The sequence below is a fragment of the Nicotiana tomentosiformis genome, chromosome 8, assembly GCF_000390325.3.
Source record: "Nicotiana tomentosiformis chromosome 8, ASM39032v3, whole genome shotgun sequence".
NCBI lineage: Eukaryota > Viridiplantae > Streptophyta > Magnoliopsida > Solanales > Solanaceae > Nicotiana > Nicotiana tomentosiformis.
Genome location: NC_090819.1, coordinates 37,547,511 through 37,566,440, shown reverse-complemented (window position 1 = coordinate 37,566,440; position 18,930 = coordinate 37,547,511). Strand labels below are relative to the sequence as shown.

General features: G+C 41.7%; 1 protein-coding gene across 1 annotated transcript; it reads left to right on the top strand.

Annotated features, from left to right (window-relative positions):
• Positions 1-361: 361 nt before the first annotated feature.
• Positions 362-2,891, top strand: LOC138897338 (actin cytoskeleton-regulatory complex protein pan1-like). The gene is made up of 5 exons (XM_070183303.1): positions 362-543; positions 1,308-2,001; positions 2,063-2,115; positions 2,477-2,633; positions 2,772-2,891. The coding sequence occupies exons 1-5, from the start codon at positions 362-364 to the stop codon at positions 2,889-2,891; spliced, it is 1,206 nt and encodes a 401-aa protein (XP_070039404.1).
• Positions 2,892-18,930: the final 16,039 nt, after the last annotated feature.

The following is an 18,930-nucleotide window of genomic DNA, read 5'->3' as shown; positions in this document are numbered from 1 at the left end:
CTCATTTCTCGGGAAGAATGTGGCGAGAAACGACATGATTTTCCAATGATACGACTAGATATACACTGACGTTTGCATCGAGCTCGACCATGACGTATGTGATAACTGTCCCGTCGGTTCAGTTACCAAGGCATTAAATGTGTGTCAGACGATGGTCAGCCACTACTGATATTGAACCGTCATCGCCCACTCTATAAATAGCTCCTCTCTTTACCATTTTTTACTTTAAATCTCCAATCTCCAAATCTTCTAAGTTCTTTTTCGCATCTTCTGAGTTCTTTATCTGCAAATCTGTGATTTTCACTGCAAATTTCTTCTCAAAATACCAAAATACTTCTGATCTTTGTTCACAGAAATTTAGATGGCCAAAACGTCAAAAACTGTTCCTCAAAAAGAGAACGCCTCTTCATCGCGGTCGGCCGGCGACAAAACACCGGTGGAGCCACGACCTGAGGAGTGTGTTCTCGGGGTGTGTGTTCTCACTTCTGATTTTAAGATCGATAAGGCCTCGTCGGTTCCCGGTCGATACGAGTCAGTATCGAGGTATATATGCTCGATAACTGAGGGATACGTCAAGCAAGTAAGGAAAGATTGCAAATAGGAAAACAAAGAAGTGGTGATCCCGGCTCCCGGAGAAGATATCACCACCTATGCGGAAGGGTTTTTAAGTGTGTACACTTACCCTTTCACGTTAGGCCCCTTCGACCCCGTTGTCGTTGACTTCTGCCACCAGTATCAAATAACCTTAGGACAAATCCACCCTTCCTTTTGGAGAATCGTTATTCTGCTCCAATTTTTCGTGAGCAAAGTCGAGGGGATGCCTTTTACACTCGACCACCTCATCAGGTTATACAGCCCCTTCCTCTATCGAGGTGGGTTAATATAACTTCAACGCTGAGCTACCAATGTACTGTTCTCGAGCATAGACGAGGATAAGGACCGAGGTTGGATGAGCTGGTTCGTTCGAGTGAAAACTTCCGACCTTATCCCGACCGAGAAGATGCCATTTCTCGAGAAATGGAATATGAGGCGTAAGTACAATTCTACTGTTAGCTCTCATTGTTTTGCTCCTTCGTTTCTTTATCACCGATATCCTTTTTCGTGATGTAGCGGTTTCTTGGATGCCTGGTGCGATTCCTAACCTTAAGAGCTGGGTACGGGACCTGGCCTCGACCTCTACATATGCCGAGCGCTCGTGGCGCGATTTATCAAAGGGCCGATGGGAGGCCAAAACACATGGTAAACTTCTTTCCCACGTCTTTGTTGACTTTGTAAAGCGTTTCTTACTTATTTTCTTTTTATACAAGCCTTGGCAAAGATGCTGTTATGAGGCCCTTATCTGGTGAAGAGGAGACTTCGATCCCGGCACCGAAACTGACGAAGGACAAAAAGAGGAAAAAGATCTCGACCTCCGAGGATCAGGAACCTAAGAAGAAGGCGGTTCGTAAGCTGAGGAAGAATATCATCCTCCTGACCGAAGACTCTGTTCAGCGTCTTAGGGATGAAGATGAAGAGGAAGAAGATGACTCCGGGCTGGTAGCCCGAGTGAAAATGAGCACTGAGGCCCCAAAGGCTACTGAATCGGTGAAGGCTGCGGAGATTCCATCTCGTGATGAGGGAGTCTCGGGAAGAGAATTGGTCGAAGTCCCCGAGTCATCAAGGTTCGAGGCTACCCCCCACCATAATGAGCCAATGGTGGGTACGGCTGTAGGGGCTGGTCTCGAGGCCCCTCAAGATGGAGAGAACGCCCCAAGTGATTCACTTGGGGCAATAGAAATTGGGGGCTCCCCACTGCTCCCCTCGTTTTCCGAGGAGATGATTCGAGAGGCTCGGGCCTTGAATACCCTTTCCATCGAAGGAGGCCACGGAAGGGAGGATCCCTTCCGTGATTATTTTACTAGGGTCGAAGATGCTACCGGCCTGAGCGACTTGGAGGTCCCGAGGAAGGACTCGGGTGAGGCATCGAGCCTTTTCAACGAAGTGCAGCAAGCTCTAAATCGGGTAAGCCTTAACTCCCCTTGTTTGTTTTTCATTTCTAACTTCTTTTCTTCTTTCTGCGTAGGCCTCAGTGCTTCATCCGGAAGTATTTTCTCGGTCTCGAGCTGAGCTGAGTCGGTATGAGGCCGATCTCCGAAGGCTCATAGGAGGAGAGAAATGCCCTTAGACTTCTCTGTGGGCAAAGAGAAGAGGAGACCAAGGACCTCCGAGCCGAGTTGGCCAAGGCTTACCAAGATCAGACCGAACTGACCGAGCAGGTAATGACAATCTTAAAAACTCATGGGCTCAATTCGGGAACGATGGCTAATATTTCAATCTCACAGCTGCAGTAGAAGATAGAGATGATCGGGCAACTCCATGAGGAGGTCAACATGATAAAGGCGGAGACCTTGGGGTGGAAAGAAGGTATGGACGGCTTAGCTACAGAAAAAGAGACTGCCTTATCCCAATTGTCATCGGTCGAAAGTCTACTTTGAAGCGTGAAAGAGAAGAGCTCATCTCAGGAAAAGAAAATAGTGGAGCTCGAAGCTCGGTTGGCTTCCGAACTTGAAAAGGCCAAATCTGAAGTTGAAAAGGCTAAAGCAGAGGCGGACGCAATCGTGGCTGTCTACCGAGCTGATGCTGAAGCCGCTCAAGTACAAGCGAGAGAGGCAGCCAAAACCGCTCAAACTCGAGCATATTGGATTGCCGAACTCGCCAAATGCCAATCTCGGAGGGAAACCCTTAAGGAGATCCATGCTCGAGGTTTCTATCTTACCGAAGAGATAATAAAGGCTAAAGAGCTTGAAGTCGATGATGGAGCCCTAGCTTCCGATGATGATGATGATGACGACGAGAGCAAGAGTGGGTCTGAGAGTGGGGAGGAGCTCGATGGACAAGAAATGGAACCTTAGGGTTTTTCATTTTTGATCTTTTTGTTTAGGGTCTTGATCGGACCTTGTAAATATTTTTATATATATAAAGATCTTTTCCTTTTCCGACTTGTCTGTTTCATTTTCTGCCTTGTGAAAATTTTGTTCATAAGTTCGAGGCTTTAGGAAATTTGATCGAAGTCGGACCTTGTAGTCTTTATAACCGACTGAGCGTTTTCCCGAACTCGCATTAAGAGTAGCCCTTGGGCTTAATAGTCGAGTGAGATTTTGCTCAAACGCGAAGTGATGTAGCCCTTAGGCTTTATGGTTGAGTGAGTGTTTTCTCGAACTCGAATTAAGAGTAGCCCTCGGGCTTAATAGTCGAGTGTGTTTGCTCGAATCCGAAGTAAGAGTAGCCCTTAGGATTAATAGTCGAGTGAGTGTTTGCTCGAACTCGAAGTAATATAGCCCTTAGTCTTTATGGTCGAGTGAGTGTTTGCTCGAACTCGAAGTAATGTATCCCGTAGGGTTAATAGTCGAGTGAGTGTTTGCTCGAACTCGAATTAAGAGTAGCCCTTAGGCTTAATAATCGAGTGAGTGTTTGCTCAAACTCGAAGTAATGTAGCCCGTAGGCTTTATGGTCGAGTGAGTGTTTGCTCGAACTCGAATTAAGAGTAGCCCTTAGGCTTAATAATCGAGTGAGTGTTTGCTCAAACTCGAAGTAATGTAGCCCGTAGGCTTTATGGTCGAGTGAGTGTTTGCTCGAACTCGAATTAATGTGGCCCTTAGGCTTTATGAGTAGTGTTTACTCGAACTCGAAGTAAGAATAGCCCTTAGGCTTAGTGGTCTAGTGAGGACTTGCTCAAACTCGAAATAAGGTAGCCCTTGGGCTTTATAGTCGAGTGAGAATGATTTCTCGAACTCGAATGAATGGCAACCCTTGGGCTTGATAGATAGTCCCCAAGTGAGAGTGGTTTCTTGAACTCGAGTTAGGGTAGCCCTTAGGCTTTATGGTCGAGTGAGTATTTGCTCGAACTCGAAATAAGAATAGCCCTTAGGCTTAGTGGTCGAGTGAGGACTTTCTCGAACTCGAAATAAGGTAGCCCTTAGGTTTTGTAGTCGAGTGAGAATGATTTCTCGAACTCGATTGAATGGCAGCCCTTGGGCTCGATTGATAGTCCCTGAGTGAGAATGGTTGCTCGAACTCGAGTTAGGGTAGCCCTTAGGCTTTATAGTCAAATGAGGATTTGCTCGAACTCGAAATAAGAATAGCCCTTAGGCTTAGTGGTCGAGCGAGGACTTTCTCAAACTCGAAATAAGGTAGCCCATGGGCTTTGTAGTCGAGTGAGAATGATTTCTCAAACTCGAATTAATGGCAGCCCTTGGGCTCGATAGATAGTCCTCGAGTGAGAATGGTTGCTCGAACTCGAGTTAGGGTAGCCCTTAGGCTTTATAGTCGAGTGAGGATTTGCTCGAACTCGAAATAAGAGTATCCCTTAGGCTTAGTGGTCAAGTGAGGACTTGCTCGAACTCGAAATAAGGTAGCCCTTGGGCTTTGTAGTTGAGTGAGAATGATTTCTCGAACTTGAATTAATGGTAGCCCTTGGGCTCGATAGATAGTCCCCGAGTGAGAATGGTTGCTCGAACTCGAGTTAGGGTAGCCCTTAGGCTATAATGGTCGAGTGAGTGTCTGCTCGAACTCGAATTAAGGTAGCCCTTAGGCTTTTCAGTCGAGTGAGGATTTGCTCGAACTCGAAGTAATGTAGCCCTTAGTCTTAATGGTCGAGTGAGTGTTGCTCGAACTCGAAGTAATGTAGGCTTATATGGAGCTTGATCTCGTTGATTGTTCAGTCGACAGTCCCCGATTTACGGGGTAATTTTTCAAACTCCGATCATGGTCAGCCCTTAAGCCTGTTTGCATAATAGATCACGAAATAGAAGAATCTTTCTGAGATATGAGATATCGGTAAAGAAAAAATCTCTTTATAAGTCGTTATACACGTGTTCATGTTTTGTGCCAGGGCTCGAGCAAACTACACGGGCATGGTTCGTTTTGACCATTTGGCCCTTACAATTTTCCCTATCAAAACCCTGTTGCCATGAAGTAACTTTCTTGCATCGAACTTGATATATTCGAGGGTAATGCCCCCCAGTATTCGAGTTTGATTGTAAAGAGGCCTCGGATACTGTTGAATTGTTCTAAGTTAGCATGATTAATGGTTTCCTCATTAAAAACCTTGCCGAAAAACCCATTTGGGATAAAACCGGTCTAAGGGAAAAAGAGTGCAACACGTGCTTTCAGACCTAAAGGCTTAGAGTTGAATAATCCATCCCTGTTTCTGGTCGAACACCTGCAAGTGTTAATTTCGAAATATAAATGAATATGGGAGTGTCGTACCTTAGCAGTAATATCATTTTAGGTGCGAAACATTCCAATTGCTCGGTAGTTGTTTGCCGTTTATCACGCCGAGCTTTTAGGACCCTTTTTCGACGATTTCGAGGACGTGATATGGTCCTTCCCGGTTCGGACCCAGTTTTCCTTCATTCGGATTTTGGGTGTTGAGGATGACTTTTCTTAGTACCAAATCCCCGATTTTAAAATATCGAAGATTGGTTCTTCGGTTGTAGTATCTTTCGATCCACTGTTTTTGGGCGACCAATCGGACGAGAGTGACCTCTCGTCTTTTGTCCACTAATTCTTGGCTCGTGTTCATGGTCTCGTTATTCGACTCCTTTGTTGCATATTGAAACCTGATGCTAGGTTCTCCGACCTCAACCGGGATCAAAGCTTCGGCGCCATAGACCAACGAGAATGGCGTTGCTCCGGTACTGGATTTTGATGTTGTGCGATATGCCCATAGGACCTCGGGCAGTATTTATTTCCATTTTCCTTTGGCGTTGGTCAATCTCTTCTTAAGATTTTGGATAATGGTTTTGTTGGTCGATTCGGCTTGTCCGTTTCCACTAGGATGGTACGGTGTTGATAGGATCCTTTTGATCTTGTGATCCTCTAGAAATTTAGTTATTTTGATGCCGATGAATTGTTTTCCATTATCACATACAATCTCGGCTGGCACCCCGAATCAACATATGATGTGGTCCCAAATGAAGTCTATCACTTCTTTTTCTCTTACTTTCTCAAAAGTATGTGCTTCAACCCATTTAGAAAAAATAAATCAGTCATAAACAAAATAAATTGAGCATTATCTGGGGCCGATGGGAGGGGGCCGAGGATGTACATCCCCCATTTCATGAAAGGCCATAGAGATAGGACCGAATGGAGTAGCTTCCCGGGTTGATGAATCACGGACGCATGCCTTTGGAATTTGTCGCATTTTTGAACGAACTCCTTCGCATCTTTGCTCATATTGGTCCAATAATACCCTGCCCTGATCTCTTTGCGGACCAGCGAATTGGCACCGGAATGGTTTCCACAAGTGCCCTCGTGAATTTCCCGTAGTATGTAATCGATATCTCCAGGTCCCAAATATATTGCCAATGGCCCATCAACAGTCCTTCTGAATAGCGTTCCATCTTCGGATAAGGTGAATCGTGATGCCTTTGTGCGCAAAGCTCTCGATTCCTTTGGATCTGATGGACGCTTCCCGTTCTTGAAGTACTCTATGTATTTGTTTCTCCAATCCCAGGTTAGACTTGTGGAATTTATCTCGGCGTGACCTTCTTCGATCACCGATTTTATGAATTTTATGACAGTCCCCGAGTTGAGTTCGTCATCTTCGACCGATGAACCTAAGTTTGCAAGAGCGACGGCCTCGCTGTTCTATTCTCGGGGTACATGTTGCAAAGTCCATTCTTTAAATTGATGTAGAGTCACCTGTAATTTATCCAAGTACCTTTGCATTCGATTTTCTCGGACTTCAATAGTCCTGTTAACTTGGTTTACCACGAGGAGGGAATCACACTTAGCTTCTATGATCTCTGCTCCCAAGCTTCTAGCTAATTCGAGACCTGCAATCATGGCCTCATACTCGACCTCATTGTTAGTCAATTTCGTAGTTCTGATAGATTGTCTAATTACATTACATATGTGTGATTGTAGTACAATGCCTAAACCGGACCCCTTCGCATTCAAGGCACCATCCGTGAAAAGGTCCAGGCTCCCGAAGAGGTTCCCGATTTTATAAGTAGCTCTCTTTCAATCTCGGGCAGGTATACCTTTCGTTTGGGCAAATGTTCGTCTAACATGATTTGCTCCAGTTCTTTGACCGTTGACTGGGTAGCGTCGGAATCATTGGGGATCACAAAGGATCAAGGGATCCCATAGTCATTGTCTTCGTCAGTCTTCTGATTCTCTAGTTGGGTCGAAGCTGACGTTTGTGATTGCTATTTGGTATCCTGTTCCTCCTTCGAATCTGATCCCTTTGTCGATGATAGTGTAGATATCGAAATTACCTCATCGATGGCAAACATTTCTTTTGTAGCCGACTGCTCTCTGTAGACCGTTTTGACTCCCTCCGATGTTGGGAATTTTAGAACCTGGTGGAGGGTCGAGGATACAACTCTCATATTGTGGATCCACGGTCTTCCAAAAAGAGCGTTATACCTCATGTCGCCTTCGATCACGTGGAGCTTCATTTCTTGGATGGTCTCGGCCACGTTTATTGGCAGTATTATCTCGCCCTTAGTAGTTTCACATGCCATATTGAATCTGTTTAGAACAAGGGTTGCGGGTATGACCTGGTCATGTAGACCGAGTTGCTCTATGACCTTCGATCTAATAATGTTGGCCGATCTACCTGGATCAATAAACACATGCTTAACTTGAGTTTTATTCATAAGTACAGATATTACCTGTGCATCGTTATGGGGTTGCATGATTCCTTCTGCATCTTCATCACTAAAGGACAAAATTCCTTTAGGTGTGTTATCCTGAGATCGAGACCGCTTCTCTCTTTCAATCGACATCTTAGTGCGTTTAAGCACCGTCCCCTGGGGGATATCAATCCCACCGATGATAATGTGGATGATGTGTTGTGGCTCTTCTTCTTCATTTTTTCTTCTAAAATCCCTCTTTTTGAAATGGTTTTTGGCCCGGTCACTTAAAAATTCTTGAAGGTGCCCTTTATTGAATAATCGGGCTATCTCCTCTCTCAATTGCCTGCAATCTTCCATTTTGTGGCCACGAGTGCCATGATATTCGCACATTTGATTGGGATTCCTCTGGGTTGGATCGGTCTGTAGAGGTCGAGGCCATTTAGTATCTTTGATGCATCCGATAGCCGACACGATGGCGGATGCATCGATGTTCAAGTTATATTCCGATAACCGTGCTTACTTAGGTCCAGTATGCCTGTCGAACCCATTATTGTTTATCAGCCCCTGAGACCCTTGGCCTCAATCACTTCTTTTATTGCTTTGTACGAGGTTATGTCTTGGTTCGTTACCCCTATAATCTCCAATATACGGCCGGTATCGGTCCTTGATTGGCCTTTGTTCTCTGTTGATGTCCCTTTTAATAACGGACCCAGAACCCAACTGGTCGTCTTGGACTCTAATCTTCGATTGATACCAATTGTGAACATCGGCCCAGGTAACAGCTGGGTACTCGATCAGGTTCTGCTTCAATCGTCATGAAGCTATCGAGCTTCGTTCGTTTAGACCCTGAATGAAAGTTTGAACATCCCAATCATCTGTAACTGGTGGTAGGTCCATTCGTTCCATTTGAAAACGAGATACAAATTCTCTCATCATCTCGTTATCCTTTTGTCTTACCTTGAAAAAGTCCGACTTCCTGGTTTCGACCTTTATGGCTCCAGCGTGTGCTTTTATGAAAGAATCTGCTAGCATAGCAAGAGAATCAATAGAGTTAGACGACAAATTATGATACCATATCATTGCTTCCTTTGACAGGGTTTCACCGAATTTTTTCAATAACACAAATTTTATTTCGTCATCCTTTAGATCGTTCCTTTTAGTGGCACATGTGTAAGAGGTGACGTGTTCGTTGGGGTCGGTCATTCCATTATACTTAGGAATTTTGAGCATGCAGAACTTCTTGAGCGCTCGGGGGGAAAGGTTTTTGTATGAATTTTTTGGAATCCAAGCCTTTTAATATCGGTGGTGCCCCCGGGATCTGATAAACCCTGGAGTTATACGTTTTCACTTTTTTTGTCATTTGCTTCAATCCTCCTTTCCCCCGACTCTATTCGTTTTATTAGTTCCTCGAGCATCTTAACAATTTCGAGATTAGTCCCCGATTCTTGTTCATTTGACCTCACTGTAGCTGGCCCCGTTTTGTGGGTGACTTCTTGGGGTAGACTGGGATCGAGCCTGGTCGGTGCCTGGGTTTGGCTCTGCAACTGGGCTATTGCTACTTGTTGAGTTTGCAACATTTCAAAAATCATACGCAAGCTGATTCCGTTTTCCTCAGCATTTTTGGTATTTCGAGTTGCAAATCGAGTTCCACCATAAATGCTAATTTCAGGATTGGAAAGTTGGTTTGCCTCGATTGCCATATGTGAGTTAACGTCTATTGGTTCCTCGACCCGAGCTCCAACGGGATCGACAAGTGGCCTTTCACCCCCGGGCGTTAAGTTGTTGTATTCATCTTGAAGACCAGCTTCGTTGTCGATAGGTAGGGCCATTAATTGAGAATTCGTCATTTTCAGCCTGAAATCAAAGACACTTCCAAGAGCAAGCGTAAAATAGTGTGTCACAGAGATTCGTACCAAATAACCACTATTATCCTTAGCCCCCGGTGGACGCCAAACCGTTTACCCGAAAAACGGATAGAGTTGAATTTATACGTAATTCTAAGGATACATGGTATAACTTGGCACAAATCGAAAAAGTATGTAGGAAAATATCGAATATTGACTGTAAAAAAGGAATGAAATACAAACCAAACTGAGTAGAAAATAATTTATGAACAAGCAAGATGAATTAATGTACAAGGCTCACAAAAGAATAATTTCTCCTGTATCTATATGTGAATATCAATAATCTTTTCAATAAGGGAGTGTGTAGATGCTTGCTTACAGAAATGATAGCCACTCTTTTATAGTGGAGGGATACTACTTTGAATATAATAAAAAATATATAGTGGGGATCCCATGATAGATTAATTAATTTAGCTTTTTCTTAATTTTCGCCGAGATTCTCTCCCCAAGTGCGGCTACAACGGCTCTTGTCTCTTAGCTTGATCTTGGTCGGACTTGATATTGGTCGATCTCCATATTTCGAGCTCGATACTGACTTGAGCTCGATATTGACTCGGGCTCGGTATTGACTCGGGATCGGATCTTGAGTTCGATAACGCCACTTCACATCATAGTTCAATTTGGACTCGAGCTCGATAATGACTTCGAGCTCGGTATTGATCGGTCCCTGAATCTTGAGCTTGGTAACCTGCTTCAGATCTCATCTCGGTATTATGAAAATGACCCTCGGTCCATCGTGTTCCAATCTTGACTAATTACATGAAGAGCAAAACCGATTTTGACCGTATACAATACCGTTGAGCTCCTTTCTCTGCTAGTATTTGCCTCCTAATGAAGTTCTCGTTCCTTTTCATTTAAGGGAAAATGACCAAATTTGCCCCTCAACTATACGAAATGATTTATATTTATCCTCCGTTAATAGTTATGGTTAAATATGTCCTTGCTGTTAGTAAAATGGGCCAAATTTACACTTATGTGCAAACAGAAATCTAATTCAATGGATTAACACTATAAATTGACACGCGTGCGTGGCTTAAAATTAAACCTACTCATTTTACCCGAGATTGAATGGTTCACTTAACAGCCCCGCTTGGTTTTCCCCCTAATCCGCTCCCACAAATGACAAAACATCTTCGGCGAATAGCCTTTCTCCACAGCAACATGTTTGTCGTAGAGTTCATCTTCTTGGCACCAAGTGTAGAAGAAAAACCAAGAAATTACGAAAGATCGAACTAGTTTTGCACATGTGATAATGGGTTCGATTTAATTTATTTTAGAATCTCCTTTTTTTCAGTATCTAATTTGTTGAGTGAATTTGCTGATATTGATTCCTGATCTGCATATGCTTGTATTTGGTGATATGTGTTTGTTTTGGTCAAAAATTCACTTTTGCTTGTAGCAAAAATCCTGCAAAAGCATTATAAGGGCAAAAATATTTTCTTTTACTTCTTTGTCGATAGTCCTGAATGCTACCAGGAAAGCTCACAGAAAACACTCTTCCAATTTTAAACCTTGCAATATCAATCAAATAAGACCCAATCACTTCTATTTCTCAAATTTCTTTTTCTTTTCCTGTTTGGTAAATGACAACAGTTTGGGATATGAGGGCAACGAAGGAAAATGGAAGGGGAACCGGGTCCGACAAAATGTCCGGGAGGGGGGGGGGGGGTCAAAGGGGCAGGGTGAAAAGAGTAGGTTTAATTTACGGACAAGGGCTAAATATACTTCTGTTGATGAGAAAGGGTCTATATATACCCCTCATTGTAATTTGGGTTCAAATATTGGTTTAAATATACATCTCTTATGTTAAGTTTGTCCAAGATGGACATCCGATCCTACGTGACATTAACATTTGATAAGGTGGATACAACTTGGTGTGGCACCTCAACACCCCTAATCCATTTTACCACTCCCTTTTATTTTTTTTCCACCACTAAAATTTCCTTCCACTCCACCATCATTACCACCATCATAAACAATATTGTATTTTCAGCTAGTCTACTCAGACAAAATCAAGTATTTGAACAGTATAAGACTGAATGATGTCCGTCTGCAAATGCTTTGAGCACTTGGGTTTGCAAAAGAATACTTCAATTTGTCATCCTTCCATTAAGTTTGTCCAAGGTAGAGTATTTTTTGAAGTATTGTTTTGCAGACCCAAGTGCTCAAAGCATTTGTAGATGGGTAGAATTCTGTCTCATACTGTTCAAATACTCTCATTTGGTTTGAGTTGACTAACTAGAAATACAATATTGTTCATGGTGGTGGTAATGGTGGCAATGATGGTGGAGGGGAAAGAAATTTTAGTGGCGGAAAAAAAAATTAGAAGGGAGGGGTAAAATGGGTTAAGGTTGCTGAGGTGGCATGCCACGTGACATCCACCTCATCAAATTTCAGTGCCACGTAGGATTGGATATCCTCCTTGGATAAACTTAAAGGAAGAAGGGTATATTTGAACCAATAATATAATAGTAGGGGTATATATAGATGAAAAGTATAACGAGTGATATATTTAAATATTATCTCATAGTACAAGGGTATATTTGGCCGTTGTCCGTTAATTTTAGAGCCCGGAACCAAAGTGTTGGAAAATTGGACTCAAAACACCAAAATAGGTGAAAAAAAGACTTGAGAACATTATTATATATAGCGCATGAATTACATGCGCTATACCTATACCTTGTCGTTAAGGTATAGCGCATGTAATTCATGCGCTATGCCTGTTATTTTCTGACCCACAATAATTGGTAGGCATAGCACATGTATTATATGCGCTATATATACAATGCATATAATACGTGCGTTATACCCACCAATTATTGTCCCCTCGCACTGAAAATTTACTTACCTAAGGTACAACATTCGTTCTTCAAAAATTAATTCTTGAGCATTCTTTGTATTTTGCTTACTCATTGCGAAATATTTGCTTACTCAATTTTTTCTGAATTTTTCTAGAATGTTTGAAGAGCGAAAAATTAGGGTTGGATTATATTGGGGGAGGGGAGAGTGAGATTGTGATGGAGAATAATTCAGTACACTATAGTATTTTTCCACAGAGTATTGTTAAGTTGCCACTCACATTGAAGTACGGCAGATATTATCTTTGATTAGTAAAAGAATGAGTGTTAGTAAACATTCGGTTAATATTAAAGTAATCGAACGATATCCTTATTCGCTTACTTAGGGTTGCTTGTTATGCTGAGTTTAACATCGAAGACGATGAAACTCTACAAGATTTTTTGAGGACTCCGGATGAACACCAGGGTCTTCTTGTGATAAAAATGCTGGAAATGAACGTCAAGTCTGAAGACGACAACAATATTGATGTTCCGCGAAATATAGATAACCCGCAATCATCTGGTGGTATTTTAGGTGCAATTTTATCCGAACAGGTTTCGTATGAAAGAGTCTGGCCAAATCTTAACTTATCTCCACGGGCCAATGAGGAGCGAGGACATAATTTCTCCCCAATGCAGTAGCATGGAGTGTCGCCAAATTTATATAATTCACACATCAAGTGGTAAGTTTCATTTTTCCATACACAATCGCGAAGGGATAATTGCGATCGCGAATGGTCTTTTGGTGACTGGTGGAATTTGTGCATCGCATTCGTGAGACTGGGGACGCATTCACGAAGGTTGGGGAACGTTGTTAATCACGAACGCGAGGTAGGTATCGCGTTTGTGTTGAAAGGAGGTAAGGCTCTGGGTGGAAGACGTTTGTTCTTCGCGGTCGCGAGACCTGGACCGCTATTGTGAAGCTTTAAGAGGTTTGGCCATCGCGTTCGCGACTAGGCTGTCGTGTTCGCGTAGGAGGTTTTGTCAGCTGGTATCTTTTATGCTTCGCGAACGTGAGGCATTTTTCACTTTAAAGAAGAGGAACACCTGGGCAGTAGATTTAAAATCCCATTTCGAGGGTTAGCATATTATTTCATATTTTGAGTTGTAGAGTTCGGTTTTGGTCGATTTTGTTGGGGATTTTCAAGATTTGGATCGGGGTAAGTGTGTTTGACTAGAATTTGTTATGATTTCATGATTCCATCTTTATTTTTAGCATTTAATTAGTGACTTCATGTGAAGAAATGGGGGATTTGTGGAAACTTTTTAAAAATTAAGAAAATGGAGATTTGAAGGTCGATTTGAGGTCAGAATTGGATGGTTTTGTTATAGTTGGACTCGCAATCGAATGGGTGTTCGTAATTTATGAATTTTGTCGGGTTCTGAGGTGCGAGCTCGGGTTAACTTTTTGATTTTGATAAAGAGCGAAACTTTATTGTTTGAAGTTCTTTTCTAAGGCATTATTTGTTGATATTGAGTTATTTGTGACTAGATTCGAGTCGTTCGGAGGCCGATACTGTTAGACTCCATATTTTCGTGCATGAGAGTACGTCATAAGTCAATTGATATAAGCTCAATAATGAGATCATCTTTGAAAGTACATAAAGTAAGTAAATCATGTTACCATCGAGATTACAATTATTTATAATCATGAATTACAAGTACCAAGATGGTTGGAAGGCTTAGAAGCTAAACGAATTGAAGAAAATAAGTTTTGTCGAAAGTCGACAAGTTAGGAATGTTATGACATGTACTTTTGTGGTGAGACTAGGGTTTCCAACATGATAAGGAGGTTATTTTATGATTTGTTTTAGTCTTATGATAGTCGTGTGTTATTTTTTAAAGTTAAGCGAGTTGTGGAACCAAAGTGGGCAAAGGTCATCACAAGTTACATTCATAAATATGCTGAAAATTAGGTCAAATGTAGCTGAGCGTTTCTTCCAATGTACTTGGAATTACGAGATGATCCACTTACCAAATTAAAGATCTACGAGTATAGTTTCTAAAGGATTAAATTGTTCATTGATACAATATTGGAGCAGAGAGGTATTAGCGTTTTCGCGAGACTGTGTAGACTAATAGGTGACAAGTAGCTGCATCACCTACTTGCCAAAAGGAGAGGCCTCAATTAAAAGCTCCTAAAGTGACTAGAGAGGGGCAGCCAAGAGGGGACTTTTAAGGACTTATTAACTATTTATTTCAGTCATATTTCTGACCAAGAACATCAGATTGAACCCCTACAAATACTCCCCAAAAATCCCACACAAACCCTAGGTGATTTCGGGTGATACGATGTGATTTTAGTGCCGAAAACCCCGGACAGCTTGCTAGTTTCTCTTTCTCCTTCGTGTAGCTGCGTTGGGGGACTGATTTTAGATGAAGGACTAGGTTTTTGTGGGTTCTACTCAGTCCAAGGTATGTTTATGCTTCTCCTTCTCTTATTTATGTTTCTACGAGTTGTAACTCGATCATAAATACTAGACCTAGCGAGTTTCAAAAGAGTGGTATATTGTTTGTTGTTGCTGTCATGCCCCGTTTTCTCGCGAACGTAGGTTTCGACATGTTACAACTCTTTTAATATGGTATTAAAAGAGAAGAGTCGTCACCTAATGATTTTAAGGTGCGTTAGGGCACCTATTTGCTGATAGCCCTGATTTGACTAGTTTGCATCACCAAAGATCGGGTAAGGGTTCAAATTACCTCAAAGAAAAGATGTTAGGTACTCTTCGAGGTCCACAAATGTGGGTTCCGACCGAATTTTAAGCTATGTGGGGATTATTGCATTAAACTAGGTTGTAGGTTTCTAAGTTGTTAATTAATCCTAAGTGGTCAAGTATGCAAATCAACTGACAATAAGTAATTACTTAAAACTAGTCATGGAAGGAACTAAAGCGCGTAAGAGTTGTAATAAAAAACCTACTTAATTATATTAAAGGGGGACCTAAGTTTTTAAGCCTAATGGATCAACTCCCGTGCAAAGTCTGCTAAGACTTTTATAGCCAAAAGTGCAAAGGCTATTCGGGCAATTTGTGTATCATGTCCGCTACCCTCATTACTATCTTTAAGTTGTTAACCTAAGAGCGCACTAATTAATTATAAATCGCGTCTTAATTCAGAGCTACCCGTCCCTTCCTATAATCCAAGGGGCTTTGGACACTATTCTAAGGGACGATTCTAGACTTAAAAAAAATCTTAGGTTTCTATTTTTATTCTTATTAGTGTCACATAAAACGGAGTACGTTGGGACTTGAACAAACAACAAATAAGACAAGTAAGGACTCATATTGGCCTCCGAATTAACTATGTTAAAAGATGATAATTAAAGTAGTTGTAGAAAGTGAGAGTGAAATGGACTAAAGTATTTCACTAAACCAAGATATATTAGGTTAACGGGGAACAATTGTTACGTTAAAGCAACTAATAGCTTATTTAAAAAGATTATTCTTCTTTCATAGAATAGAACAAAAATAAGAAAGAAATTCAAAGTACAAAGAGAACATATGCAGATCGTTTCAAAATAGTAGGTACATATGCAGATCGTTTCAAAATAGTAGGTAAAAATGGAGACTCTCATTTGGATATATAAACTTCATATTTGTGTGAGATAGCATATAAAAGTTGCTTAGCTAAAAACTTATTTTTCCAAAAACAGCAAAATTTTAAAATGCTAATAGTTAAATCCTTGACACACGGCAGTTAGCATACAACCAGGCATAAACCAATAATTAGCACATACTAGTAATTATCTCCAGTTGCCCCATTCCACTATATATAAAGTCATTACAAATTACATATCAAAGAGGATGAATTACATAAGAGAAAATAAGAAATCAAAAGGGCTTTACTCCAACTTGAAGGACTAGCGACATTTCTCACGTTTTTAACCCTCTTGCGGAACTCACTATTATGGCTCAAATAATCATATATAGCATTTCTGCATTCTGAAAGTAATAAAGAGACACACGAACCTTCCAACTAGCCACGATACAGTAAATTGGCGAGAAATTAGAATACACTGATTTGCTAGGTTCTCCGACCTCAGCCGGGATCAAAGCTTCGACACCATAGACCAACGAGAATGGCGTTGCTCCGTGTTTATTCGAAAAATGGATAGAGTTAAATTTGTATGTAGTTCTAAGAGTATGTGGTATAACTTGATACAAATCGTAAGAATGAATAGAAATATCGAGTGTTGACTGTAGAGAATGAAAAATAAGCAAAGTTGGAAAGAAGATGATTTATGGATTAAGCAAGATGAATCAATCTATGAAACTAAAAAAGGATAACTCTTCAATATATGAGTGTATGATATCTCAGTTACAATGTATTAAATCTTTCCCCTTTACAGAAATACAACTATCCCTTTTTATAGTGGGGGATCCTACTTTAGATATAATTAAAAATACATAGTGGGAAACCCATGATAAATTAGCTTTTTCCTAATTTCTACCGAGATTCTCTCCCTTAGTACGGCTGCAACGGCTCTTGTCTATGAGCTCGATCTTGATCGGACTCGGTCTTGGTCGCTATTGGTTTTAGAGCTCGATGCCGATTTGGGGGTCCGGTATTAATTTGGGCTCGGTATTGGTTGATCTCTGGCCCTTAAGCTCGATTCCATCACATCTCACCATAGTTCAATTCGGATCCGAGCTCGATAATTACTTCGAGCTCGATATTTGACCTGTCTCTGAAACTTGAAGCTCGTTTATGCCTTCTTTGGATCCCATTTTGATATTATGAAGACTTTCTTCGATCAATTATGTTTCGATTTCGATCAGACGTATGAAGGCCGAAATCAGTTTCGATCGTATATAGATAGTCCCCTCATTTCTCGGAAAGGATGTGGCGAGAAACGATATGATTTCCCAACTGCCCGATCAGATATAAGCTGACGTTTACATCGGGCTCGATCATGACATATGTGATAGTTGTCCCGTCAGTTTAGTTTTTCAAGGCATTTAATGCGTGTCAGATGGTGGTCGTCCACTGCTGATATTGAACCGCCGTTACTCAATCTATAAATAGCCCCTCCTTTTACTATTTATCACTTTTACATCTTCAATCTCAAAATTTTCCAAGTTCTTCTTCTAAGTTCATCTGCAAATTTGCGATTTTTTACTGCAAAATCTTTCTTCAAAAAACACCAAATATGTGTTATCTCCTTCTATTTCTGATCTTAAAATCCAAAATGGCGAAAATATCAAAAATCATTCCTCAAAAAGAAAAAGCTTCTTCTTCACAGTCTGCCGCCGACAAAACACCAGTGGAGCCATGGCCTGAGGAGTGTGTTCCTGGGGCGTGTGTTCTTACCTCTAATTTTAAGGTCGATAAAGGCTCATCGGTTCCCGGCCGATGTGAGCCAGTATCGAAGTATATGTGTTCAATAACCGAGGGGCACCTCGAACAGCTAAAGAAAGATTGCAATTGGGAGAACAAAGAAATAGTAATCCCGTCTCCTGAAGAAGAATCACCACTTACGTCAAGGGTTTTTAAGTGTGTATACCTACCCTTTCACGTTAAGTCCCCTCGACCCTGTTATTATTGATTTCTGCCATCAATACCAAATAACCCTAGGCCAGATCCACCATTCTTTTTGGCGGATCATTATTTTGATCCATTACTTCGTGAACAAAATCGAGGGGATGCCTTTCACCCTTGACCATCTCATTTGATTGTACTGCCCTCGCCTCTTTTGAGGCGGGTTAATAAAACTTCAACGCCGGGCTACCAAGGCTCTGTTCTTGAGCATAGATGAGGACAGGGATCGAGGCTGGATGGGTAGGTTCGTTCGAGTGAAGACTTCGGACCTGATTCCGACTGAAAAGATGCCATTTTTCGAGGAGTGGAACATGAAGTGTAAGTGTAATTCTGCTGTTATCACCTACTATTTTGCCCCTTTATTGAGTGGAACATGAAGTGTAAGTGTAATTCTGCTGTTATCACCTACTATTTTGCCCCTTTATTTCTTTTCTCACCGATATCCCCTTTTTGTGATGCAGCGGTTCCTTGGATGCCCGGTGCAGTTCCCGACCTCAAGAACTGGGTACGAGATCTAGCTTCGACCTCCACATATGTCGAGCGCTCATGGCGTGATTTGTCAAAGGGCCGATGGGAGGCCAAAAATCATGGTAAGCCTCTTTCTCGTATCTTTGGTAGTTCGAACGAGATGCTTTCCATATACTTAAATCAATTTTTCTGTACGTAGGTGTGGGCAAAGATGAGGTTTTGAGGGCCCCGCCCGACGAGGAAGAGACTTTGATCTCTATTCCAAAACCAGTAAAGGATAATAAGAGAAAAAGGGCCTCTACTTCCGAAGATCCAAAACCGAAGACGAGGATGGCTCGTAAGCCGAGGAAGAATACCATCCCTTTAACCATAGAGTTAGTTCTGCTTCTAAGGGATGAAGATAAGGAAGAAGAAGAAAATGACGGGTCTGTGCTGGTGGCCCGAATGAAGTAAACCATCGATGCCCCAAAGGCAACTGCGTAGTTGGTGATTTATAAAGCTCCGCCTCGGACTGAGGAGATATCGGAGGAAGGTTCGGACAGAGTCCCCGAATCATTA